A 22,107-nucleotide genomic window follows, 5' to 3' on the forward strand; every position below is an offset into this window, starting at 1 on the left:
ATGGCAGTGCATAGACATGTAACCTTTGGGAACCATTTTAATGTCAACGGGGGAAAGACATATATACTCCATAATCATGGTATCTGAATGGAATTCCCTACTCAATTACCCATGATCTTATTCTGTTTATAGTTGCGATGGCAAGTTTATGGTCTAAATTAAGTTAAACGCACGAGCTAAAAACAGAAGGGTATGGATTCTATAAACTAACACAAAACTGTCCATGATCTCTTGAGTGTCATGAAGTGCCAATATATATATTCTATTCCTTGTTCTATGCTGGATAGGATAAGTAGAGAATCATGCATGACAGTTAAATGAATATAGAAAATTGACAAACAGACGAAGTGGCCAGTGTGGACAGAGGGGATTGACACCTCTAAACTTATTAGTACATAAATTTCGTACAAAATGCGTGTAAAGGTATATTGATCATGTCTTGGATTAGGTTTGAATTCAGAAATGTGTCTTATGATGATTTTATATACTGCTAAGTAGGGAAAACTGTAAATGAATCTTAAAAACATGGGTGACTATATATAGCTTTGTGGATTTTTTTTTTTCCTTGAATGAAGGGAAGCTTACATTCGGTGGAAGCACAGCAGCTACCGAAACATTGCAGAAAGAAATACATTATCTATAGTCTATACTATCATCTGTCATGTACAAGAAGGCTGATTCCCATAAAAATATTTGTGGGAAAAATCCCATTCAATGATGAGGTCCCAGTTCTCTTTGGCTCTGGAGATGTCCGTCCGGGAAGCTCCAGCATGTTTCATTGCTTCAACCATGGTTTAAAATTTTGGTTAAATTTCACTTTGGACCCTTGAGCACTTTCACTTTAGTACTCCAAGTATGAAATCTGTCCCATTTTAGTTCTCAAATTTCAACTTTAGATGCCTTACCACCCAAAGTATAAAAAGTCATCCCAATGTTTCAACTATGAGCGCCACTTATGTCTTATTCCGTTAGATTTGACAATTTTATGGGATGAATTTCATATTTTAGAGTATAAAGTGTCTAAAGTTGAGATTTAAGAATTAAAATGGATGAATTGCATACCCTAGGGTAAAATTTCCAAAAAATTAAGTTGAATGGCTAAATTAGAAATGAATCTATAGTTTAAGGGTCCAAAAATATAATTCAGCCTAGAATTTTACTCATGACCTAACATTACCAAGGGCAGTCTTGAATCGACAATCCTTACCAAAATGGTAAAATATGTGATAGGGTGTTCAAACCGGGCCTCTAAAACTACTTCTTCCCCTCACTTCTTTCACCAACTTCTTCACTCTATTTCTTCACCTTCTCGAAAGGCATTTCTCTTCAAGAGGGAGACTATCATGGTCTCTCTTTCCGTGAATTCCTTTTTTATTTTATTTTTCTAATAAAAATTCACCTAAAGTATTTTTTGTTGGAGTTCTCTATTTCTCCTCTAGGAGTTCCTAATGAGTAATTTTTTTTTGCTCTCCCAGGAGTTCCTAATAATTATTATGTAATTTTTTCTTATTTATTATTAGATATGATTGTTAAATCTGAAAATTTTTAAGATCTTAAGTTTATCTCGACAGATTTCATCATCATTATTGGATCTTAAAGCAGTTAATTAGTAGATTTGATGATTGTGATATATAGAGAAGGGAATTGTAGCAATTCATCTTATTAGAAGATATTCTGAAATTTTTTTAAATATTTTTCAGATATGTTCATAATTTTTCAAATTTTTATAGGTCTGTTATTTCTTGTACATGTTTAACCTCTATTAGTGCAGTATTTGTGATGTAAATCAAATTATGCTAAACGATTTCTAATAATCTCGTTAATGAAATTTACTTTTTTTTTGAAAAAAAAATAATAAAATATGACGACATATCCTGAGATTTGGAGTAGTAGATTGAGTGACCTCTCACAACAAACTTAAAGGTAACTCGGAATCAGGAAATCAACCAAAGTTAAAACTTAAGGCACAATGAAAACTTGATTTTTTTTTTAGTTTTTTGGGTGATGTATCATGGTGACACATTAGTGAATGCATGACAGTATGAAACTCAGACCTTTCAAACTGAAAATTAGTTGGAACTCGGAAGCATACCATCCTCTAATCACCCAAAGGTAACAGCTCTCTGCATATACCAAAACTTCAAAACAAATTTCTTTGATAAAAGTGGAAGTCATGCTATTATTTTTGACCTAAGCCTTCTAAATTGACGTGCATTTTAGAGGTTTGTTTGTACATCGTAAGAGAACAAATTGGCTGCCAATCCTATTTCAGATTTCGACTAAATCAGCTCTTTACTTTAACATTGAAGTCGATGGTGACAATTCAAGCCTTGCCGACAATTTTAGTCCAATATCAGATGCAGATGAAGGGTAGATAGGGATACACAAAGACGCAATAGTAGAAACCACTAAGAAAGAAAAAGCAAAAGAACAAATTATATTCATTAGTAGCCACTCAAATCTAATCTTTATGGGGATTCTACATCAATGTTCAGGGACTGGTAGGTCCTCATCTGCAGGTGTTGCAACAATCCATTCTCCATTTTCATCAAGCACCATTCCTTTGTTCTTTTCAACCCACCAACTTTCTGGGACCAAACATTCATCCTTCAAAAATCCACAAGATTTGTTTACTAAAGCCAAGCTCCTCTTTACCTTCAGTTCAAAGTCTCCATGAGCTGCATTCCAACCAGCTACAACATGTAGCATTGCCTGCAAATTATGCCAATCACTAGGATTTTTCGAGTCTTTCAAAAACGGCGATTTTCTAGTATCGATAACTAGCTCGATTCCTGAATTATGATACCCCAGCAAATGGCTCGGATAGTGTGGGATTAAATCGATTTTGTTCCTGACATGGAGGACTTTAAGATTTGGAAATTGCTTCAATCTGTTATTGAACGTCTTGTTTCCCACCTGCGGACTACCAAAAACAATTGCTGCTACAGGGATGTCGTGAAGCCCATTTTCAACCAGATCAAAAGCAGCTAAAATTGATAAACTTGCTCCAAGACTATGCCCAGTAAAAGTAATGCTCAAATCCTCACCTTCATATAGGTTTCTCAGCTCTTCAATCTTGGCCAGGAGCTGTTCTCTGGCACTTAGATATGTGAAAGGCGATTTCGGATCACTGGAAACATAAATCTTGAGCCAACCCTGCATAACTTTTGGCATCTTCTCCTCATCATCTCCATCGCTATCACTGGTGCTTACACTCCCATCTTCCCTTTTTTTCCAAGCTTTTAGACGTAAGAGTGGCTCTGCAGACTTAAGCCCTGCACCTAACACGTTGATCCATTCGTAATTTCTTGTTGTCCCGCGAAATGCTATGTAAACTTCCCTTCGGCCTATGGCTTGGCTGTGTTCATCTGTTGTGACAGCAATGTAGCCAATCCAATTGGACTCACGGTCCCAGGATTCGCGGGACAATGAGCGGAGAAAAATCGCCTTGTGTGCACCTATTTGAGCCGTGGCATAGATGAAACCAATAACTTGGTAATTTGATCCTGATTCCAACATGACCTTTTCAAAAAATGATTTCTTGCCATACCTGCTGCTGCCGCAGAACTTGGAATTCTGATCATTGTTGAAGGCATCATAGGTTGCCTGACAAAAATCGCCACAGCGAAGAATCAGGCCCCTGAGACTACCATCCAATGGATCAAGAAGGCCTTCCCAATCGTTGCTTCCTAGCAATTCAGGCCATGCTGGTTCTCCTCCGGTCGACCCCATGTTCATAGAGGAGAAACGCTGCCTATTGCCTGAAAAAACAAATGGGAAAGCTGGTATTTTATCAGGGATTGTTCGATGGATGCCTGTGATGTTGAGAGCGTTGACTTTGGACAGGAGCCAAGTCTACCAAGATAAAGATTGGTAGATGGAAGTATATAAAACAGTATATTCCTTGTTAGGACCTTCCTTCCCTGTTTCCTACTAAATAAACCAGACAATATTTCCATATTAAAATTCATAAATTAAAGGATGATGTGGGAGAGTAATTGCAAGGAACCTGCCAGACAAGGCAGAAGTGAATAATGTGAATTGAGTGTTTTATCTTTTGAAAAACTGGTACCAAACAAATGCTTTGCGATCATCCCAACTGTAATTTTCATCGGTCAAGATTCAAGAAATAATAATATGTGAGTGCTAGAAAATTGTTTGGCGTGATAATATCATGAAGAATTTTATGGAAAATAATGTATGAGAATTGAAAATTTGACTTATAGCTATCTACATTGGCGAAAGGAAAATATCCATTGCTGGAAATAGTTAATGGGATATTAACTATTTAATGCAATAATTGAGTTCTTAGGCACGTACACGATAAGATGAATATAAAAGGATAGCAGGCCGCTGTGGAAATATACAAAAGATATCAGGTAAAATTAGAAATATAGAAAGAAAGTTGGGAATATCTTTTCACATTACTAGTTGGAAAAAAAAATGTCCCAACTATGCATTCGTCTTTTCGATCTTTTCTCTCTGTTTAAAAAATTAATATGTATCATGACATAAAAGTGATACTTACTATACATTGTAAGATGATTTTTTTTTTTTTTTTGCTGACGGAGTGGGTGTCCGAGTCAATCTTTACGGGGCCCGACTAATCCCACTCCGGCCTGGGAGAAGAGGCCCCATCCCCCAACACGATAACCACGGGACTCGAACCCGCTGAAACCAACCGAGCTGCCCATAATGGACAGGCAATTTGGTGGAAGGCAAGGGTTGAACCCCTGACCTCCCACCCCATCAAGAGAGGTGGTGGCCACTGATTCTTTTAAAAGTTAGCCTAGTTGTATAAAGATCACTCAATTTGCGAAAACAATGCAAAAGTCAATTTTACTTAAATTTTTTTTTTTTGGTGAAAAATTAGTCAAAGAATTTGATTCCCTAACTTCTTGATGGATCCCGTTGAACGGAGCTCTGAAATTGACATGACATGCCATACCACATGAAAAATGATTAGCGTGCTCAAATTTGACCAAAATATGTATGATGGACCAAAATTCTTCTCGTTTACTATTCTCTTCTCTGTAATTAAGACTGAACAAATTACTCAAAAACAGAATAATCTGATCCCTTTCCATGATTTAAACAAAAAAAAAAAAAAAACACCATTAGGGGATTTACATCCTGAAGAAAATCCCTTTATCTCATATTATTCAAAACAATTTACAGTCGAGCATCAAAATAGAACTCATTGCCTTATAAGTTAAGAGCAACAGACAGCCAGAAAAGTAGTAGCAAATGTCCCGCAGGATCAAGGACGCAGCCTATACGCTCAAGCATCTTTAGGTGGTTTATCTTTCGGTGGTTCCGCTCCAACATCTTTCAATGTTGCCGCTTTGAAATGTGGCTTCCTGCATTTACAATTGATCGCTTAGAATTTCGTGTAAACCTAAGTGCTTATAATTCCCTAACATTACTTGTTCGGAAGTGGAAATTTTTGTAGAAAACCGTAACGTTTGGATTGCTATTTATAGGAATTTTTGTACAAGAATAAATTATAACGATTTGATACATGTGAGATAAAAAGATTGACTGAAAAATGCATTCGCAATAATAGTAAAACTTTTTTTGTTAAAAAAAAAAAAACAATCCAAACAGGGCAGAATTGCAGCGACTTGACAACATAAATATTAAGGGGGTCGGATTTTGTGTTGTTCCTTTCATTAATCTACTTCTTATTTTGGGGATAAAAAAAAACAAAATAAAACTAATTTAGTAGAGGAATAAATGGTCCATGCATGCTGCATACCATGCATAGACATCTCCGGCGATGGGATTAGGCACGGTGTCTTGGCGGTCAGAATCTTGGACATGAGCCACCTTCCTGAAGAAAGATTTGTTGATGAACTGATCGACATCCTCCGCCACCCGCTCCGGCTCCGCCACCTCTGGTACGGTTTCCCTTCTTGATTTCTTCACATACACATTTGGAGCCCTCTTCAGCTGATGCAATGCCGTGTATGTTCCAAAACTCGTAGACATAGCTATCAACCCAAGTGCCACGTATACTGGAACAAACTCTGCCTTCAATGGCCTGCACTTAAAACAAAATTAATCCAAAACTACTTAAAAGTAGTAAAAAGAATCATCACTTGGTTATTGTCAAAAGATTTACTGTATCCTATACAGTACATGCTATTATAACCACTACAGCTATGGTATAAATTTTTTTTTAATTCTTTTCAAATTTAAGAGGCACGAATGAAAAATGAATATTTAAACCTAGAATCTACGTCCTGAGAAGACTACAACGATACTTAGAATAAAAAATGCTGCCTTGAAGATTTCATGTATCATAACATCTTTTGAAACTTTAGTACTAGCAATTAAATGTTAGCCAACAGGTTTTTCCTTCGAAATTTGCCACAATCTACTCTAACTTCTGTCAGACCAATCCCTTGTTTTGATAACATCCGATAACCTCTTTCCCTCTAGCACAAGAAGAATGCACAAAAAGAAAACCTACCATAGTTTCATGTCTGGTTCATGGGTATGAATATCAGCTGTTGGGGCATGAGGCTTCATTTTGGGAATGGTTGATGTTGCAAAACCTGAATTTCCGCTACCAGTTCTCAAGCGACTGAAATAATATTTCAATTGAGCCTGCAAAATTGAATCGATCAAACCAGTTAATTGATGAAAAAGGTACATTCTGCACAGCCAAGATCGGCTCTGAATGAAGTAACATTACAGTTTACACACTCACCGAGGACCTCAGGGCCATGATCGCTAGCAAGTTTTTAGCAGTAACTATGCAGAAAATCTTCCGCGAATTTGCAAGCTGCTAAGAAATTACGCTCAAAATCTTGATAGATGTGCCAGAAATTATCTTCAAGTACCGACTTTATTGACATTTTTCATGTCATATAGATGGCCTATAAAATGGTACATTCATGGGCTTGGGTTGCAGCAGCTGGCAATTTGGGGCACGTGTCATAATACTAAGAGGACACCGCCGCTTCCATGTCTCTTAGCTCCGCGTCATCTTTCCAGAACTTTGGTCCGAGTTTTTCAAACGAGGATTGAGAGAAAATCGGAGTGGCGGTGGGCCTTTATATAGTAAATTCGTAAATGATTTACAAACAAGCGAAACCAGCCCCGTCATCATTTCCATAAGAGGCACACATCATCATTTTGCCAATTGCAATTTCGAATGATACATGCCTAAAGTTGAAAATGAGATAATCATTTCGCTGACAGTAGATCCGATCTTGTAGACTTAGTGGTCCAAATTTTATTGCATCTTTGATAGTTAAATTGATGAGATGATGTGACAAATTTTGAATCAATAAATTTATGACGAGGTGATTTTCGAGCAAACGAGGCGAGTCAATAGCACATGCTCACCTGCCAAAATACATAATGACCGGGGTCATATCCCCCGATCCACACTTCGATGCTAAAATCAGTTTGGGGACAGAGTGAAGGGGTGAAGAGAGAGTTGTCTAGAATGTCCGTAGTTGATTTTTCATACCTAATTTATAGATGATGGGGAGTATTTATAGAGAAGAACCTTACAGATAGAATATGATGTCTAAACCTGACTGGTTGTCAGATGGCAGTCTATGGCGGCAGGCTTAGTCGTAACCCTGACCACCAGGGCGGCAGGTAGTCATATCAACATGACGATAGTTGGCTATCTCCACCTTCGAGATGCTAGGTGTTGGGCTCATGACAGGATCTGAAATGAAGGTGAAACTGATATGATTGGCCGAGGTGATTCTCAACTCAGAACGACGAAGGCAGGGATCTTCACGGAGTAAACGAGCTTAGTTACCATCTCGGCAGAGATGATACCCACAGTCTACATAAACCGGGTTTATCCAAGCGTTTGTCTTGTAGATCTAGCGGTCCAAATTTTGCCACATCTTTAATACTCGAATTAGTGAGATGGTGTGATAAATTTTGAATCGTTAGATCTATATAGACCGAATCTATCCAAATATTTGCTTCCATGTATGGGTACCTCGACAACTCCGAGGTAAATCACATCGGTCCCTGTGTTCTCAAAAACCTTGACTGAGTCACCTTGATATCATTGATCACCTTGGCCAAACTGTCATCATTACTAATGCCTCGGTCGATGATGTGACGGATGACTGGTGACTTGATGCGATTGACAGCCACTCTATTGCTGTCCTGTTTCTGACACCGTCACCCTAGATTATCATGCAACGTCTGACAGTCAGTAGATCTCATCATTTTGCTAGAGATGCTCTTAGTATAAATACCTCCTCTTACTTAAGACAGGTATATATTCATTATTACTCGTACTACTTTACTCCTCGTCTAATACTCGATCCATATCGGATTTAAGTATCAGAGTAAGATCGGAGAACAAGACTTCGACTATTCCCTCTTGGCAGGTGAGTTCGTATACATTCGACTCGGCTCGCCCGTCCAGAATTCACCTTCTTACCATGCATTCTTATTCATTTATGCTTCTTAATATTTTTTTTGTCTCGGAAGATAATTGAGGGTTGCAACTTGCAAGTGACATCTGGAGCACACGGGATCCTCAGTGTCACTTTTCCAGTGGCAATTCAGTGCCACTTTTATATTTATGCCAAGTGTCCTATTTATTTAATTTATCATGTATTATTTATTTAAATTTTTTCTACCATCACGTGATAAGTGGGATTGGCACTGAATTTGGTACCGAGTAGTGGCACAGAGGATCTCAACTGCATCTGGAGCGCGTTCTGCGAGAATAAATGTATTTGCATGTAATCTAAGGGGTGACTCATAAATCTCACCCTTTTTATCTGTTACGGACCTCACCCCATGGGCTAATGTTGACGTGTCTCTACTGCATAAAAATTTCAACCGCGCCTTTAGATTTTGAAGCTGGCACGCTCTAAGGCGGGTTACTTTTAAATCATATTATCACGCTTTTATCGCACGGCTTAGTCGAACCGAATTCTTAAACCCAAAACCCATCGGGGAAAGTGGAACGAAGAATCAAAAGAGAGGGAAAAAAAAAATGAAAGAACCAAAATCTCAGAATCTTTGCAACTATTCCCAGCACAAACTCCAAATTCACTAGACCTATATTAATGAACTCATCGTATCTACAAAGCAAGATTGTATCCAAAATTCTGACAAGCTCCAATTCATAAATTAATGATTCCTTCACTTTCACTAGTACTAGTTTTGGTTGGCTCCATCGGAAAAATCGAAGCCCAGACTGACTTTTCCTCACTTCTAATTTTTTGTTAGTGGGGTTTGCAGGCGGATTCTTCACGGCCCAGAATATTTTTAAGTTTCTTACCCAGCTTGCTTTCACAGTTTTTCTCTTCCCATATAAATTAAGGCATTCATCCATGTACATATTCAGGAAACCTGGTCCAAAATTCGCCTGACGAATTTCAAGATTTAAAATGGTTCACAAAGTTTTTACCTGGCGTTATGGGGGCGGGAGAGTTTTTCTTTGTGGTTCCTTTAATGGGTACTTTTTTATTCCTTTCATTAAATTTCTTATCTGATTCTTTGCAGCTTAGTATCTTTTAATTCAGCAAATTTTGAGCTTTATTTCAGCAGATCTTTTAATTCAGCTTAGTATCTATTCATATAAATTTCTAGGTGGACAGAGAGGATACAGATGATTAATGTGGAGGGTTGTGCCACTGTTTTTCAGAGGATTTTGGATCTTCAACCGGGTTATTATCAGGTAAAGATTGGATTTTTACGATGTTCATCTTCATGCAGTCATGTTTGATAGGGCTAGCAGTGTTAGTTTAAGTAAAAGTAGTTAAGTGTGCTCAATCAAAGGTGGTATTTGTGATTATGTTTTCGATAGAATTGTGGACTTATAGATGAAGGATGTGCTGCAATATTTGAAATTTAGTTGGATTCACGAGAAGTAGAAAGCAGCAAGCCTGAGTTGGCCATGGTTCTGTGAATTGCACAATCTGATTTCTGCATTTTCTTCCTGGATATGGTGATAAACTTAGCTAAAATCTTTCTTCCTGGACATGCATCAGTATGTTTCTAGCAAATATACGCCTGGTGTTATTGAGAATGTGCATTAACATGTATATGTGGGAGCTCATCATAGAAATCTGCAGATTCATGGACATGTAGCACTTAAGTTAATCCTTGTCTATGTGCAAATGTGTGCATGTCTTTCTGAGCTAGTTCAAATTGGTTTGGTGATTTATCTGAACTTTCACACATACCATTATGTTCTCTAGTGACATAATACTAGGTAAATCTGTTATGTCATTACATCAGATATAATGCAGTTGTGTTAATGCAGTATAAGTACTTGGTTGATGATGTCTGGCGAGTTGACGAGGAACAGCATTGTGTTCGGGATGGGTTTGGAATGATTAACAACGTGGCTTATGTGGAGGAAACAGAAATCTTATGTCCTTCCTTTTCTGCTCAATCTTTACATCAGAATCAAGTAGTCTCTCTCTCTCTCTCTCTCTCTCTCTATGCACATACATTCATGCAAAGACTGATACAGGAATACTCAAGACTCAAAACAGGGTTTCCTGTTTCATTGACTCTTGTATGTGATCTGCTGCTTGTTTGTTTGTTAACCAACCAGGGGACACCTTCTGGTGGCTCACTTCATAAACCTGTATTTCAATTGCCAATCAACGAGATTGATGTTTTGCGTTACCGTCTGTCGCTGCATTTGTCATCATCTACAGTATATGACTTGATGCCTGACTCAGGCAAGGTTTGAAGGCCTTCTACTTCACTTATATCCAAATTTCTTTTTATTTTAATGATGTTTTAGCTATTGCCTTGTTAGTGATTACTTACGGTGGTGTCGCTTTAAAAAACAGGTTATTGCTTTGGATGTTGGAGCTGCAGTGAAGCAGGCATTCCATCTTATGTATGAAGAGGTAGAATCTCTTTGCCTTTCTCTACTCAAGTAAATTCCTGTTTATGTTATTGTATGCATAGTAGCCTATGACTAGTTAAAGAACCTATTTTATTTGGCCAGCCTTCTCTGTCACTGTTTATATTTTGGTTTGCTCTTGGAGGTTGAGTTCCTGAAAAAGAGTATCACGAATCGTAAGGTAAAAATAAAAAACACTCATCCTATTGGCAATGCTACAAGTAATGTAGTTGAGTTGTCAGAAATTTATTGGTCCTGCGGAATTTATGAAATTTGATGAATGGGCAATTTAGACCAATATTGATATTCTTATTCCAAATTAACTAAATATGGTTTCCAGATTATGGAAGTTGGTTTCTCAAAAATCAACTTTAAAGTCGATTTCTAAGAGCTGGACATTTTCCAGATTATGGAAGTTGCACAAACCGGGGACGGCATCCACGGGTTCACCACAAATTTACCATAAGTGATCCCAATAACTGTGTAATTATTGATACCAATTTCTTCCACCAATTTTCCAACACAAATGATTTGCAAAACTTCAAACCTTTCATTGGACCCAGTGATTGCAAACAATACGAGGTCAAGAGCCTACATTGCATAGTACTGTAGGCACCATTAGCGTGCAGTGGCTGGTCCAAACCCATAAATTAGGATTACAGAAAGTTTATAGGTGAATATGATTTTGGGTTTTGGCCCTTATAAATATTTTGTCGTTTGATTGTCATTGGTTTTGGACCTTAAGAGTATATTGTGGTTGATTTTCATTTTTATCGTTTGAAAGGGTAAACCAGCTGTGAAGATGCATCATTGAATCTTCATATGCTTTGGGAAGATTGGATTGGATGATGTTTGATGATGTCTAATGTGTTTGAGAATAAAGATGTGAATTTCAAAAGAAGAGAAGAAAAATAACAGTGAAGGAGGGATAGGGAGTAGTCGATTTCTTAAATTCAGTGTTTTTTTTAAAGAGAGACTTTAAACTCGCTTTCTAGAAATGGACTTCTATATACTTATGGATACCGTAAAAGTAACACTCTTTCTTTAATTTGGAAAGTAATAACTGTTTAATGAATTATAGGAAGGCCTTATGGATAAGTCGAGTCAATCAATTTGAACTGTTATGTAGTTTTATTCTTGGTAAATGCAAAAGCCTTTAAAAGCTTCTTATTTTCTTGTTTCTTCTTCAATCCTTTTCTCTATTTATGAAACTCTTTCTTATTTTTTAACCCTTTTCCAATTATTTAACATTGTGGCATTTTTCAATTATTTGATTTCAGGGTGTTGCAGTTCTTCCTCTGTGGGATGAACAAAACACAAAGATTGTGGGGATGTTGACTGCCTCCGATTTCATATCGATTTTGTTGCAGGTATATTTTCATATTCCAGCTGTTACTTCCTAGGAATTAAGAGTAATTGAATCATCTATTTAAGCTTTCATAACCAAGGGAAAATTAAGCCCTCCAGGGCTTGGTCTGGTGGTTGAGGTTGCTGAAGATGGAGCCTTAGGTCCCTGGTTCGAACCTTGCTACCAGCAAGTTGTGGAGGGTGGGGGAATAGTCTGCGGGGTCCACTCCCTGCGGGACACCCCTAAAAAAAATAAAATAAAATAAAAAAACCAAGGGAAAATTAAATAGGGATTTTCTAAACACTCCAAAGTTAACAATCTGAGTTTAATATTCAGAGAAAAGTTGTGTTTATTTATTTTTTTGTAATGATTACCAAGTGGCAGAGATGAATCTAATTTCGCCCTCTTAAGTTGTTAACCTGTTGTGATATGAATCACTTATCACTTTCCAAGGTGGACAAGTCCTACCTTTACAAGTATCAATGTTAAGAAATTCTAAAGGATATCAGGTAATCTCTCAAACAGGAAAGAGAGGAGTGAACATGTAGTGCTACTATCTTATGCAGTGCAATGTATAGTACAAAGTAACTACATAATGGTTCTGCACATGTTAATATGTAAAAGAATCAAGTGCTGGATTCAATGGGCAACTTGTTTACCATCTTGGAGTAGGTAATCATACTGTCAACATCTAACTTACTGCAATTTAGTTATTGTTGAGACTTTGGATACCAAACATTCAGGTAGGTATCCTAATCTCAAGCATGTAAAGGGATTTCTTAACCTTGTTATAATGCAACTCAACAAAAGTTTTACTTATAAAAGTCAAGGTAAAGCGTCAAAATTCCTAAGTTCACAATTTTTTCTGCAGTTAAATCTTTTGATCTTAGGCTTCCTATTCCTGGTGATACTTGAGGAATAGCATAATCGTTCTTATGATTTGTCAATATAAAGAGAATCCTAAATGAAATTGATTACCTGTATCGAAACCATTATGATGATTCAAAATGATTGATAGTCTTTGACTCTTTTCTTTTTCCTATCATACACTTCATGTCATTGTTTCGAGCAATTTTCTGATATTACCATTTTCGTTCATGTGTGACTGCATAAAATTCAAACTTTCTGCAGCTTGACCGTAATCGTGCTATACTGACTGATGAAGAAATTGAAGAGCACACAATTTCTGCTTGGAAAGATATAAAATTTCGACATCATAGAGAAGTCAGTGGGACCTCACAGCCGCTTTGCCGAACGGCTTTAATCCAAGTAAATATTCTTAATAAGATGATGTATCATGGTTATTTTGTCTCCTTTTCTTGGTTCATGGATCAGGAAACCAAGCATATTTCTCATTGCAAAGTTTTTGAAGATTCAGTTTTCTGGTTTCGACTATTCAGCAACTTTTACCTCCAGTTTACAAAGAGCAGGTAAAACCCCTTTCTATGTTCATTTGGTGCAATCAACAGGCTGGTCCAGATGAGTCGTTGAAAGATGTGGCTTTGAGGATTCTGCACAACAAGATTTCTGCAGTTCCAATTTTAAGTTCAAGTGAAGATGGGTCTTGTCCTAACTTATTATTCATAGCATGCCTCTCCGGAATACTAAAACGTGAGATTTCCATACCTTTGATGTCTAGTACTCAATTAATTCTTTCATCTGCTGTTGACGTCAACCATTATTTTTTAACATTCTATTTAAATTGTAGATATATGCGGGCATTTTCGAAGACATCTGGAGTTTCTGCCTCTACTGCAGCAACCAGTTGGTAATCTGCCATTAGGTACGTGGGTTAGAGAAATTGGGAAGAGCGGTGATCGTCTACTGCTAACATTGCGAGCCAGTGAGCCACTTAGTTCAGCTCTTAATTTATTAATCCAAGGTGCAGTGTAACTCTCTTTTTCTCCTACTGTATACTTTAAACTCCTCTCTCTCTCTTTGGAACGTTATTGCACACTGAAAACATTATAAGAAACGAGCTACTTTGCAATCACATCTCCTGTTAAGAAAGACTGTGTATCTTTCAGTGTCCCATTTAGTTGATCATTATGTCACTCCTTCACTTTCCTATTCTTGCATGGAGATCACTATAATTCTGAACTCTCTAAGTCTTATTATTATGATACTATCTTATTCGCTTAAATTGTATATACCCTTTTCTGATTTTTGATCTTTTCTTGACAGCATGTGTAAGTTCTGTACCTATAGTTGATGACAATGGGAATCTTGTAGATGTGTACTGTAGGAGGTAACTACCGAAGTATTTACAAATCTACTAAGGTTAATGGCTAAAACATCAATTTCTTTCACTTGTATTAACTTCCTAAATGGTAACATGACTATGTTCATGTAGTGATATCACCTCCTTGGCAAACAGCAATGGTTATACTCGTATTCAGCTTGATCAGACAATTATATCTCAAGTAAGTTGACATGAATCATACTTTCTGGCATCTGTTATATTTTAAACCTTGTGGGTGACCAGAGCATCTTTGACATATTAGTAGTTCCCATCTATTGCATCTGATCCTAATAAAAGATGAGAGATCTCGACTTATCAGTAGACAGTGTTCAGATGTATTGCATACAAGGCAGTAACAGTTCATAACACACAAAAGGATCTGTTGAATGGAAGAAAGGTTCACCATGTGTTATTTCATATATTTGTAGCAGCCTTACGTGCTCTTTAGATCTGGGCATAACCTAAAATACTATTTTCCTGTGCTGCTTTTGTTCCTTCTAGCAACTTTTTAAGCAGCTATATTACTTGCTTTTTGTTTTCAAGTAATTGGATTCCTGAAATGAGTCATGTTGTACTTCAAGATACCATATCCATGAGAATTTGTATCTGGTGACTCCATTGAAACATAAAGCATGTGTGGTGTGGACGAAGCTATAGAGATAAATGAGGTCAAGTAGACAGTTGAGATTTGTGGTATGTTGAGAAACCACAAAGTAATATCATAATGAAATCCACCAGAAACTTCAAATCTCTGGAGATTGATCAAAGCAATACAAAAAAATCTTAAATCCCAGGTGTCTACAGGAGAATTATCATTTGAATCTGATGATAAACAAACATTTAAAGATTTTCAATGAATGTCCGTTCATTTTGACTTCTGGCCTAGTCTTGACGTGGTTGGTTTCTGCATTGAGCCATTTTTAGACATGTAATCGCACCTTTTACATTTGACACTGAACAATAGAGCCGAGGAGAGTATTTTGTCCTTATAGAAGTTTCTGAATTTCCTGTACTGATTCTGTGATTCAGGCGCTGGAGACTGCAGATGTAACTAGCCAAAGTCGGTATCAGACCTGTACTCGTTTTGATACCTTGTATAGGGTGATGGAGCTTCTCTCAGATCAAGGTTCACTTATTCTTGCTGTTTGTTAAACCTTCTTGAACTGCTCTATATATTAAGTTTAACTCATCCTGTCTTACGCTCATTCCAGCTGTGCGGCGTGTTATTGTCATTGAGGCCAGCAGCCGACAAGTAGAAGGCATAATCACCTTAAGAGACATTTTTAGTTACTTTTTAGCTTAATTCTCTTGTAAATTCTCTCTCGCCTGTATCAAAATTTTGCCTCCCGGCAAAAACAGTCTTGATAGACATGATCTTACACTTCGGCCAAATATTTTTGTTGGCACTAATTAATGGACATGGTGCAATATTTACCTAATTCTCGCTCTTTGTTTTAAGCCACCTTCTTTGTCAAGGAAGCCAGACAAATTTCACATGCTGTGTCTTTCAAACTTTAACAGACAGCTTCAGATTTATGCTGCTCAAGTACATTTAAAACCAAATGTATCTCCTCAGCAAGAGGATGAGCATCATCCCCAGCAACAAATTCATGTGATACCCCGTTTAATTGAATCAAGCTACAACCGGCACTTTTATTGACCCTTGTTCTATCACTCAATCTCCTCATCCTCACCAAGTCATCCCACCTCTCTGCATTTGCATAAACATTGGCTAAGACAGAATATACCCCACCATCTTCAGGTTTTATGGCTATCACACGCTGTGCCGCTTTCTCAGCAACCTCAGTGTTGCCATGCATCCTACAACCTCCAAGCAAACCACCCCACACATAAACATCTGCTCCCATGGGCATTTTCCCTATCATCTCCACAGCCTCTTCAATCAAGCCTGCGCGTCCAAGCAAATCCGCCATGCAACCATAGTGCTTCAGTTCCTTTGGGACTCCATAAACACCCTCCATCTCCGTGAAAAGCCTCCTAGCCTCATTGGTTAGACCTGCATGACTACACCCCACCAATACGCCCAGAAATGTCACCCCATCTGGTTTTATACCAGCATCAGCCATTCTGGCGAGGTAATCATACAAGAGCTTTCCATGACCATGCATGGCAAATCCAACCAGCATTGCATTCCATGTATACAAGTTCTTTTCACGACTGGACTCGAACAACTCCCTAGCAGTCTCAATGCACCCGCATTTGGCATACAAATCCACCAAACCAGTGACCAAGTACGCATCGATTTGAATCCTATCTTGCAAGATGTATTCATGTATTCTTTTCCCCTTTTCCAGTTCTCCCAGCTGTGCACAAGCCGAAAGTGCACAAACCAGTCCGATATTATCAGGCTTAACTCCTAACACAAGCATTTGATCAAAGAGGTCAATAGCCTCCCTGGACCGGTCCAGTTTTGCATACCCTGCCAAAAGGGTACCCCAAGAAACTGCATCCTTTTTAGGCACCTGGTCAAATAATTCCCTCGCCTTCACGGTGTCACCAGCCTTAACAAATCCGTCAATCATCGCATTATATGAAACGGTATCTCTGTAGGAACTCCTGTCAAACAGCTTATACGCACTGTGAACATCACCGGCAGTAGAATACACGTGAATGAGATTGTTACAAAAAAATAAATCAGCTATAAACCCGAGTTTGAGGGCTTGACAGTGAAGGGCATTGGCAAGTGAAAAGGAATTCATCCGGGCACAAGCTTTAAGGGCAAAAGGGAAGGTGTGGGTATCAGGTGGGATGGAGAGTTGGCACATTTTAGCGTACAAAGCCAAGGCCGTTTCAGGGGAAGAGAGGAGGGTATGGGCCCTAATGATTGTGTTGTAGCAAAATGTTGATGGGTCAGGAATGAGATTGAAGAGGGTGGTGACATAGGATGAGAAAGTTGGATCGGTGGAGATGGAGGGTGAAAAAGTTGCGAGGAGGCAAGTGAAAGCGTGGAGGATTTGAGAGAGGAAGGGAGTAGGAGGATGGAAAGAAATGAGGCCTGTTGTGATAGCTTGGGCATGGAGTTGGTGGATTTGTTTTATGGTTTTGCAGTCTAGTTTGAGAGTTTTAATGAGCTTCGATGATAGTTTATGCATTATTACTAGCGCATACTAATGGTCTTTGTGGAATGTGGGCGGGTTTTTCTTCTATTTTTTTTGTCTCCGGAAGGAGAAGGGGGATTCATTTGTCGAGGCTTTTGCCCTGTATGAATTTTGGCTGTCTTTGGTAGGTTGGTAATGTGTGTGTGTGTTTATTTCAAAACAAATTACATAGCAATGTATGTATTTCAATTTGGTTGGTTAACGTCAAAAATTGGCTTTGAAGAGAAGACGCAATCTGGAATTTTAGCTTCAGCTGGGACTGGGAGGAGTCTTTGAACTGAACTTGTTGAATATGTGGCATTAGGTTATCATTTTGTGATCACACTGTAGTGGTAAGAAAAATGCATGAGTGGAGTGAAAAAGAAAAATAACATAAAACCGTGGACGGCAGGATTCGAACCTGCGCGGGCAGAGCCCACATGATTTCTAGTCATGCCCGATAACCACTCCGGCACGTCCACCTTGGTGGTTAGATCAATAAAGGATATAACATTTACCTTTAAAAGATTCTGACTTTTTGAAAAGCTGACTTTAGAAGGGGAAGTTTACATAGTATTAGAATTCAATAGAGTAGGCGGTCTCTTGTAAATTACTATAATTTTCTAATTCTTAACTTTTAGCTTTAAAGAAGCTAAAAACTGAGAGAAGAAATAGTTGAAGACAACCTCAGACGCTAGATTTTTTCAAAATTAGAAGCTAATAGCACTTTAGAAACCTATGGAGAGCATAGTGGTCAGGGAAAAGAAAAAATATACTCATGAAAACTTAACCGATTGGTCTTATCCAAACAAATTCGGGCTCCATTTGAATTAATTGTTTTTGGAGGTATTTTTAAAATATTTTACTGTAGTAGTACATGCAGATGAAAAACTTTAACATAGAGTTTTTAATGGCATTTTTGGAGAACAACAATCTTGATGTGCTTGTATGGTTGGTTATGGCCGAAAACAAAAAGGTTTCAAAACTTACACTCCTATACCGAAGCGAAGAAACTGGGAGAATTTCCTCATACACGAGGTCTGCGAAAGCCACAATGGAAAGGTAAATATACACCTAATCCAATGTAGTATTTACAGGCTGGTTTCACTTTGCCCCTCCCCTCAACAGTCAAACTGTTTCTTCAGCGCTTGCCCGCTTAGGAAATAGATGGATAAAAGTTCTTGAAGCATTTTACTGTATTAGATAAGTAACGAAATTTGACAAGAAGAAAAGCAATTAAAGAGAGAGGTCCGTGCTATCACCATCCCAAAGCCCTACAGCTTCCAAGCATTATCGTCTCATCAAAAAAGATAAATTTTGGAAATTCATCAAGCATGGCAATGGCAATGGCATCCATGTTTTCCGCATTGAGGTCGTTGGTCAGATAATAATGTCTCCCACTAATCTGATTAGTGCCTTTGGACTAAAAAAGATTCTCAGATTCCAATCAAATGAGGTGTTAAGAGGTGGACGGTGCAAGGTGATTGTACTCTACAACAAAGGCATAAAGATGCAAGAAAAGAATGTATATAAATATTCCTCCTCTATTAATCTATATATGCACTTCTATTTCATAGCCTATGACTACTTTAACCACCAACAACAGCCAAACAAAAAAAAAAAAAATTCACATTGCATGCCATGCCACCTGTTGACAAACTTTTCTTGCAATCCCTATTCTTTCACTCGCTTTAAATTTCACTTTTTTCCACATGGAATGAGTAAGATTTTTTCAATCTTTTGTGACCTAATTGTGCGTTAAAAGAATAAAAGCATTCTTTGTTAGTGGATAAGTATGACTTAGAAGAAGAATAATGCTAGGGAGGGGACCATGCAAATTTGTCACCATCCTCTACATTGTGCTACCAGCAAATTTCTTTTCCTTTTGACGAAGGCAGGCATCATGACCTCTTCTATCCATAACTAAGTTCTACTTCTACCTCATATTGAGAATGTCCGCTATATAAATTGGGGTTTGAGGGAGGAGATAGATATTCAAGAAACATATCATATCATTAGCTCGTTTGTTTTGCAGCTTAAAATCTTAAAAAGAGTCTTGAGAAAGGTGGCGGAGATATGTGGAGAAGAAAGAAGAGAAAGAAGACACTGAAAATGACTTGTTTATACGTGGATGCAATTGCCCTTTGATCATCATTTCATGGATGCCAAAGGGTACACAGGCAAGTCATATAGGCAAAGGGAAGGCCACGCCTTTCTTCCAGGTTTTTTTTTTTTTTTTCCTTTTTTTGCTTTTTTGTGGGGGATGCGTTTCTTTCTTTTGGATTTTCAACTAATTAATGTACCTGATGTTATTTGACCAGAGCTGTACATGCATAATGGTCCTTTAACCAATGAATTCTCCAATGAAGTGAATTTCTTTCGTGTATATAGCAGCTGAACTAGTTTTTCACTTCCGGTAAGACCGACCACCCCAGATGAGGTGATTGATTTGTATGCTAGTTTTAATCAGATCAGTAGTGTAATACTATAATGGCTTATGATTGAGAGATTGATTTGTTATCCGTACGTCCGTACGTAACTTATCATTATGATTCGGTGAAACTAACAAACAAGATAGATCGTCGATCCATTTCACTTGCCAAATTTTAACTAAATCCCTGCTTGATGTTGATGATGCAAAGGATAATTTCACTTACCAAACAAGATATTTTATTGTTGAATTTAGAAGGTGAGCAGAAGAATTATCGTTCTTGATCCGATTGCAGTTTTCAAATGTAGATAGATATCCATCAGGTCCAACCTTCAAGTTGATATACCACCAGCCGATTTGATCTGCAATACTCTCCAGTTGGTTTCAAAAAGGAAAAAAAATTCTGCAGAAAAATGAAAAATCTTGCCCCTTAACCTTGAGAGGTCTTCTTCCCGTGTAAAATGTCTCCAACGCTATATCGATACAAACATGAATCCTGAAAACATCAATAAAATCGGGGTAGTTAACAGCAGTGACTTCATGCACAGTAGTAACACAAATGATATGTTTTCTGCGTACAGTAACTCAAAAGGTTTCAGCATCTGTATATAACTTTTTCTGGTCCCTCATGGGCAGCTCGGTTGGTCATGGCAAGCCTCCTTAGGAGCCGTTGTCCAGTCCCACCAGGGTTCGAGTTCCATGGTTACCGTGTTCAGGAAACCGGGGTAGTTGACAGCAGTGACTTCATGCACAGTAGTAACACAAATGATACGTTTTCTGCATACAGTAACGCAAAAGGTTTCAGCATCTGTATATAACTTTTTCTGGCCCCTCATGGGCAGCTCGGTTGGTCACGGCAAATCTCCTTAGGAACCGTTATCCAGTCTCATCAGGGTTCGAGTCCCATGGTTATCGTGTTCGGGAAACCGGAGTAGTTAACAACAGTGACTCATGCACGGTAGTAACACAAATGATACGTTTTCTGCATACATTAACTCAAAAGGTTTCAGTATCTGTATATAACTTTTTCTGGTTTATATATATATATATAAAATGCCCGGATCATCAATCATTCATCATTGGTTGATGATTTGGGACAAATGGTAATGCTTGATTAACGTACGAACGAGGGTACTAATTAGTAATTACATGTTGGTTTATCTTAATCTTTCGCAACAGTGAGAGAATAAAAGGATTGACTTTGAAGTTATAAAGCAAAAAAGAAACTCGTGAAAAAATTACATGAGAGTGAGAAAGTTCCCATGAAGTTGTCGTGCTTATAAAAAATTACAAGATAAGCATGGTAGTTATCTCGAGAGAGCGTACGTAAAGGAAGAAGAAAAAATAAGTATTTATTGTCGCTTTATTTATGATGAAGAGTACTTTTACTTTAACTACTTGTACGTATATATTGTTAAGATAACTAATCATGAGCATTATAACTGCCGATATAAAATCATTTCAAACATTATAGTAAAAGTTGGCGTACTTATTATGCGTTGCTCGGCTCTTCAAGCTGGGAAGGGCTGACAACCTTTCATGAAAACGACCGACGAGCCACTCAAAGTCTTCGAATAAAAATATCATTAATTGAAGCCAAAGCTATCTATCAAAGAACAATAATTACACCAACAGGGTTGGTCCGAGTGGTAAGCGATTCGGATTCGCTCAAGCAGGTCTCGTGTTCGAGTCCTAGTGTACGCAGACACCCTGTTGGGAGACTCACCCACCATAGCCAGGTGCGCGACGCGGGTCGGGTCCGGATTAGTCGGGACAAAGCTTCGGATACCGGGCAAGCAACCAAAAAAAAAAAAGAAAAAAAAGAACAATAATTACAACCTTTTTTTTTCTTTTTAATTTTCCTGTTAACCAAAACGATGCACATCACTGCAACAAAAAAACCTGATGAGTATCTTTCACCCCTTACAACATTCACCAATCCGTTATCACATTACAGGCTCCCTGCAACATTCTATAATAGCCCTGACATCGTTGAAGAACTGTTTTCCTGACATCCTCAATTTGCAGACAATGAAAGAATCGCATCAGCTATCCATGCTAAGCTCTTAGTTGCCCATTAAAGCATGCATGGGTAACTACTGGTTATCAAAATGTGTGCTGATT

At 38.0% G+C, this 22,107-nt stretch overlaps 4 protein-coding genes, 2 long non-coding RNA genes and 1 other non-coding gene across 12 annotated transcripts; 2 read left to right on the plus strand and 5 right to left on the minus strand.

Moving 5' to 3' along the window:
- Positions 1 to 2,416: 2,416 nt before the first annotated feature.
- Positions 2,417 to 3,932, minus strand: LOC113740609 (phospholipase A1-IIdelta-like). 2 transcript variants are annotated; one of them, XM_027268158.2, is made up of 2 exons: positions 3,551 to 3,922; positions 2,417 to 3,458 (listed from the first exon to the last, which is right to left on the minus strand). In XM_027268158.2, exons 1-2 carry the CDS (start codon positions 3,597 to 3,599, stop codon positions 2,485 to 2,487), a joined length of 1,023 nt encoding a protein of 340 aa, XP_027123959.1. In that variant the 5' UTR covers positions 3,600 to 3,922; the 3' UTR covers positions 2,417 to 2,484. The 2 variants fall into 2 exon arrangements, with proteins under 2 accessions (XP_027123959.1, XP_027123958.1); XM_027268157.2 differs by having other exon boundaries at positions 2,417 to 3,932.
- Positions 3,933 to 5,134: 1,202 nt separating this feature from the next.
- LOC113741257 (uncharacterized) lies at positions 5,135 to 6,881 on the minus strand. The gene is made up of 4 exons (XM_027268754.2): positions 6,716 to 6,881; positions 6,476 to 6,612; positions 5,759 to 6,043; positions 5,135 to 5,360 (listed from the first exon to the last, which is right to left on the minus strand). The coding sequence occupies exons 1-4, from the start codon at positions 6,731 to 6,733 to the stop codon at positions 5,282 to 5,284; spliced, it is 519 nt and encodes a 172-aa protein (XP_027124555.1). The 5' UTR covers positions 6,734 to 6,881; the 3' UTR covers positions 5,135 to 5,281.
- A 553-nt stretch (positions 6,882 to 7,434) lies between these two features.
- On the plus strand, positions 7,435 to 15,893 carry LOC113741361 (sucrose nonfermenting 4-like protein). 5 transcript variants are annotated; one of them, XM_072047263.1, is made up of 14 exons: positions 7,439 to 8,375; positions 9,347 to 9,457; positions 9,592 to 9,679; positions 10,268 to 10,417; positions 10,481 to 10,699; positions 10,809 to 10,868; positions 12,145 to 12,234; positions 13,344 to 13,481; positions 13,682 to 13,823; positions 13,921 to 14,094; positions 14,397 to 14,460; positions 14,566 to 14,635; positions 15,484 to 15,580; positions 15,666 to 15,893. In XM_072047263.1, the coding sequence occupies exons 2-14, from the start codon at positions 9,390 to 9,392 to the stop codon at positions 15,755 to 15,757; spliced, it is 1,452 nt and encodes a 483-aa protein (XP_071903364.1). In that variant the 5' UTR covers positions 7,439 to 8,375; positions 9,347 to 9,389; the 3' UTR covers positions 15,758 to 15,893. The 5 variants fall into 5 exon arrangements, 3 of the variants coding, with proteins under 3 accessions (XP_071903364.1, XP_071903365.1, XP_027124678.1); XM_027268877.2 differs by having other exon boundaries at positions 7,505 to 8,375; positions 10,565 to 10,699; XR_011813463.1 differs by lacking the exon at positions 15,666 to 15,893 and having other exon boundaries at positions 7,435 to 8,375; positions 14,397 to 14,492; positions 15,484 to 15,514.
- LOC113741360 (pentatricopeptide repeat-containing protein At5g61800-like) lies at positions 15,784 to 17,847 on the minus strand. Its single transcript, XM_027268876.2, has one exon. The coding sequence runs from the start codon at positions 17,565 to 17,567 to the stop codon at positions 15,969 to 15,971; it is 1,599 nt and encodes a 532-aa protein (XP_027124677.1). The 5' UTR covers positions 17,568 to 17,847; the 3' UTR covers positions 15,784 to 15,968.
- A 105-nt stretch (positions 17,848 to 17,952) lies between these two features.
- Positions 17,953 to 18,034, minus strand: TRNAS-AGA (transfer RNA serine (anticodon AGA)). Its single transcript has one exon. It is a non-coding gene; the product is annotated as a tRNA-Ser (tRNA).
- A 1,179-nt stretch (positions 18,035 to 19,213) lies between these two features.
- On the plus strand, positions 19,214 to 19,938 carry LOC140005930 (uncharacterized). The gene is made up of 2 exons (XR_011813465.1): positions 19,214 to 19,774; positions 19,874 to 19,938. It is a non-coding gene; the product is annotated as an uncharacterized lncRNA (long non-coding RNA).
- Positions 19,740 to 21,015, minus strand: LOC113742887 (uncharacterized). Its single transcript, XR_003460915.2, has 2 exons — positions 20,419 to 21,015; positions 19,740 to 20,345 (listed from the first exon to the last, which is right to left on the minus strand). It is a non-coding gene; the product is annotated as an uncharacterized lncRNA (long non-coding RNA).
- Between the last annotated feature and the right edge of the window lie 1,092 nt (positions 21,016 to 22,107).

The sequence above is a fragment of the Coffea arabica genome, chromosome 4e (assembly GCF_036785885.1).
Source record: "Coffea arabica cultivar ET-39 chromosome 4e, Coffea Arabica ET-39 HiFi, whole genome shotgun sequence".
Lineage (NCBI taxonomy): Eukaryota > Viridiplantae > Streptophyta > Magnoliopsida > Gentianales > Rubiaceae > Coffea > Coffea arabica.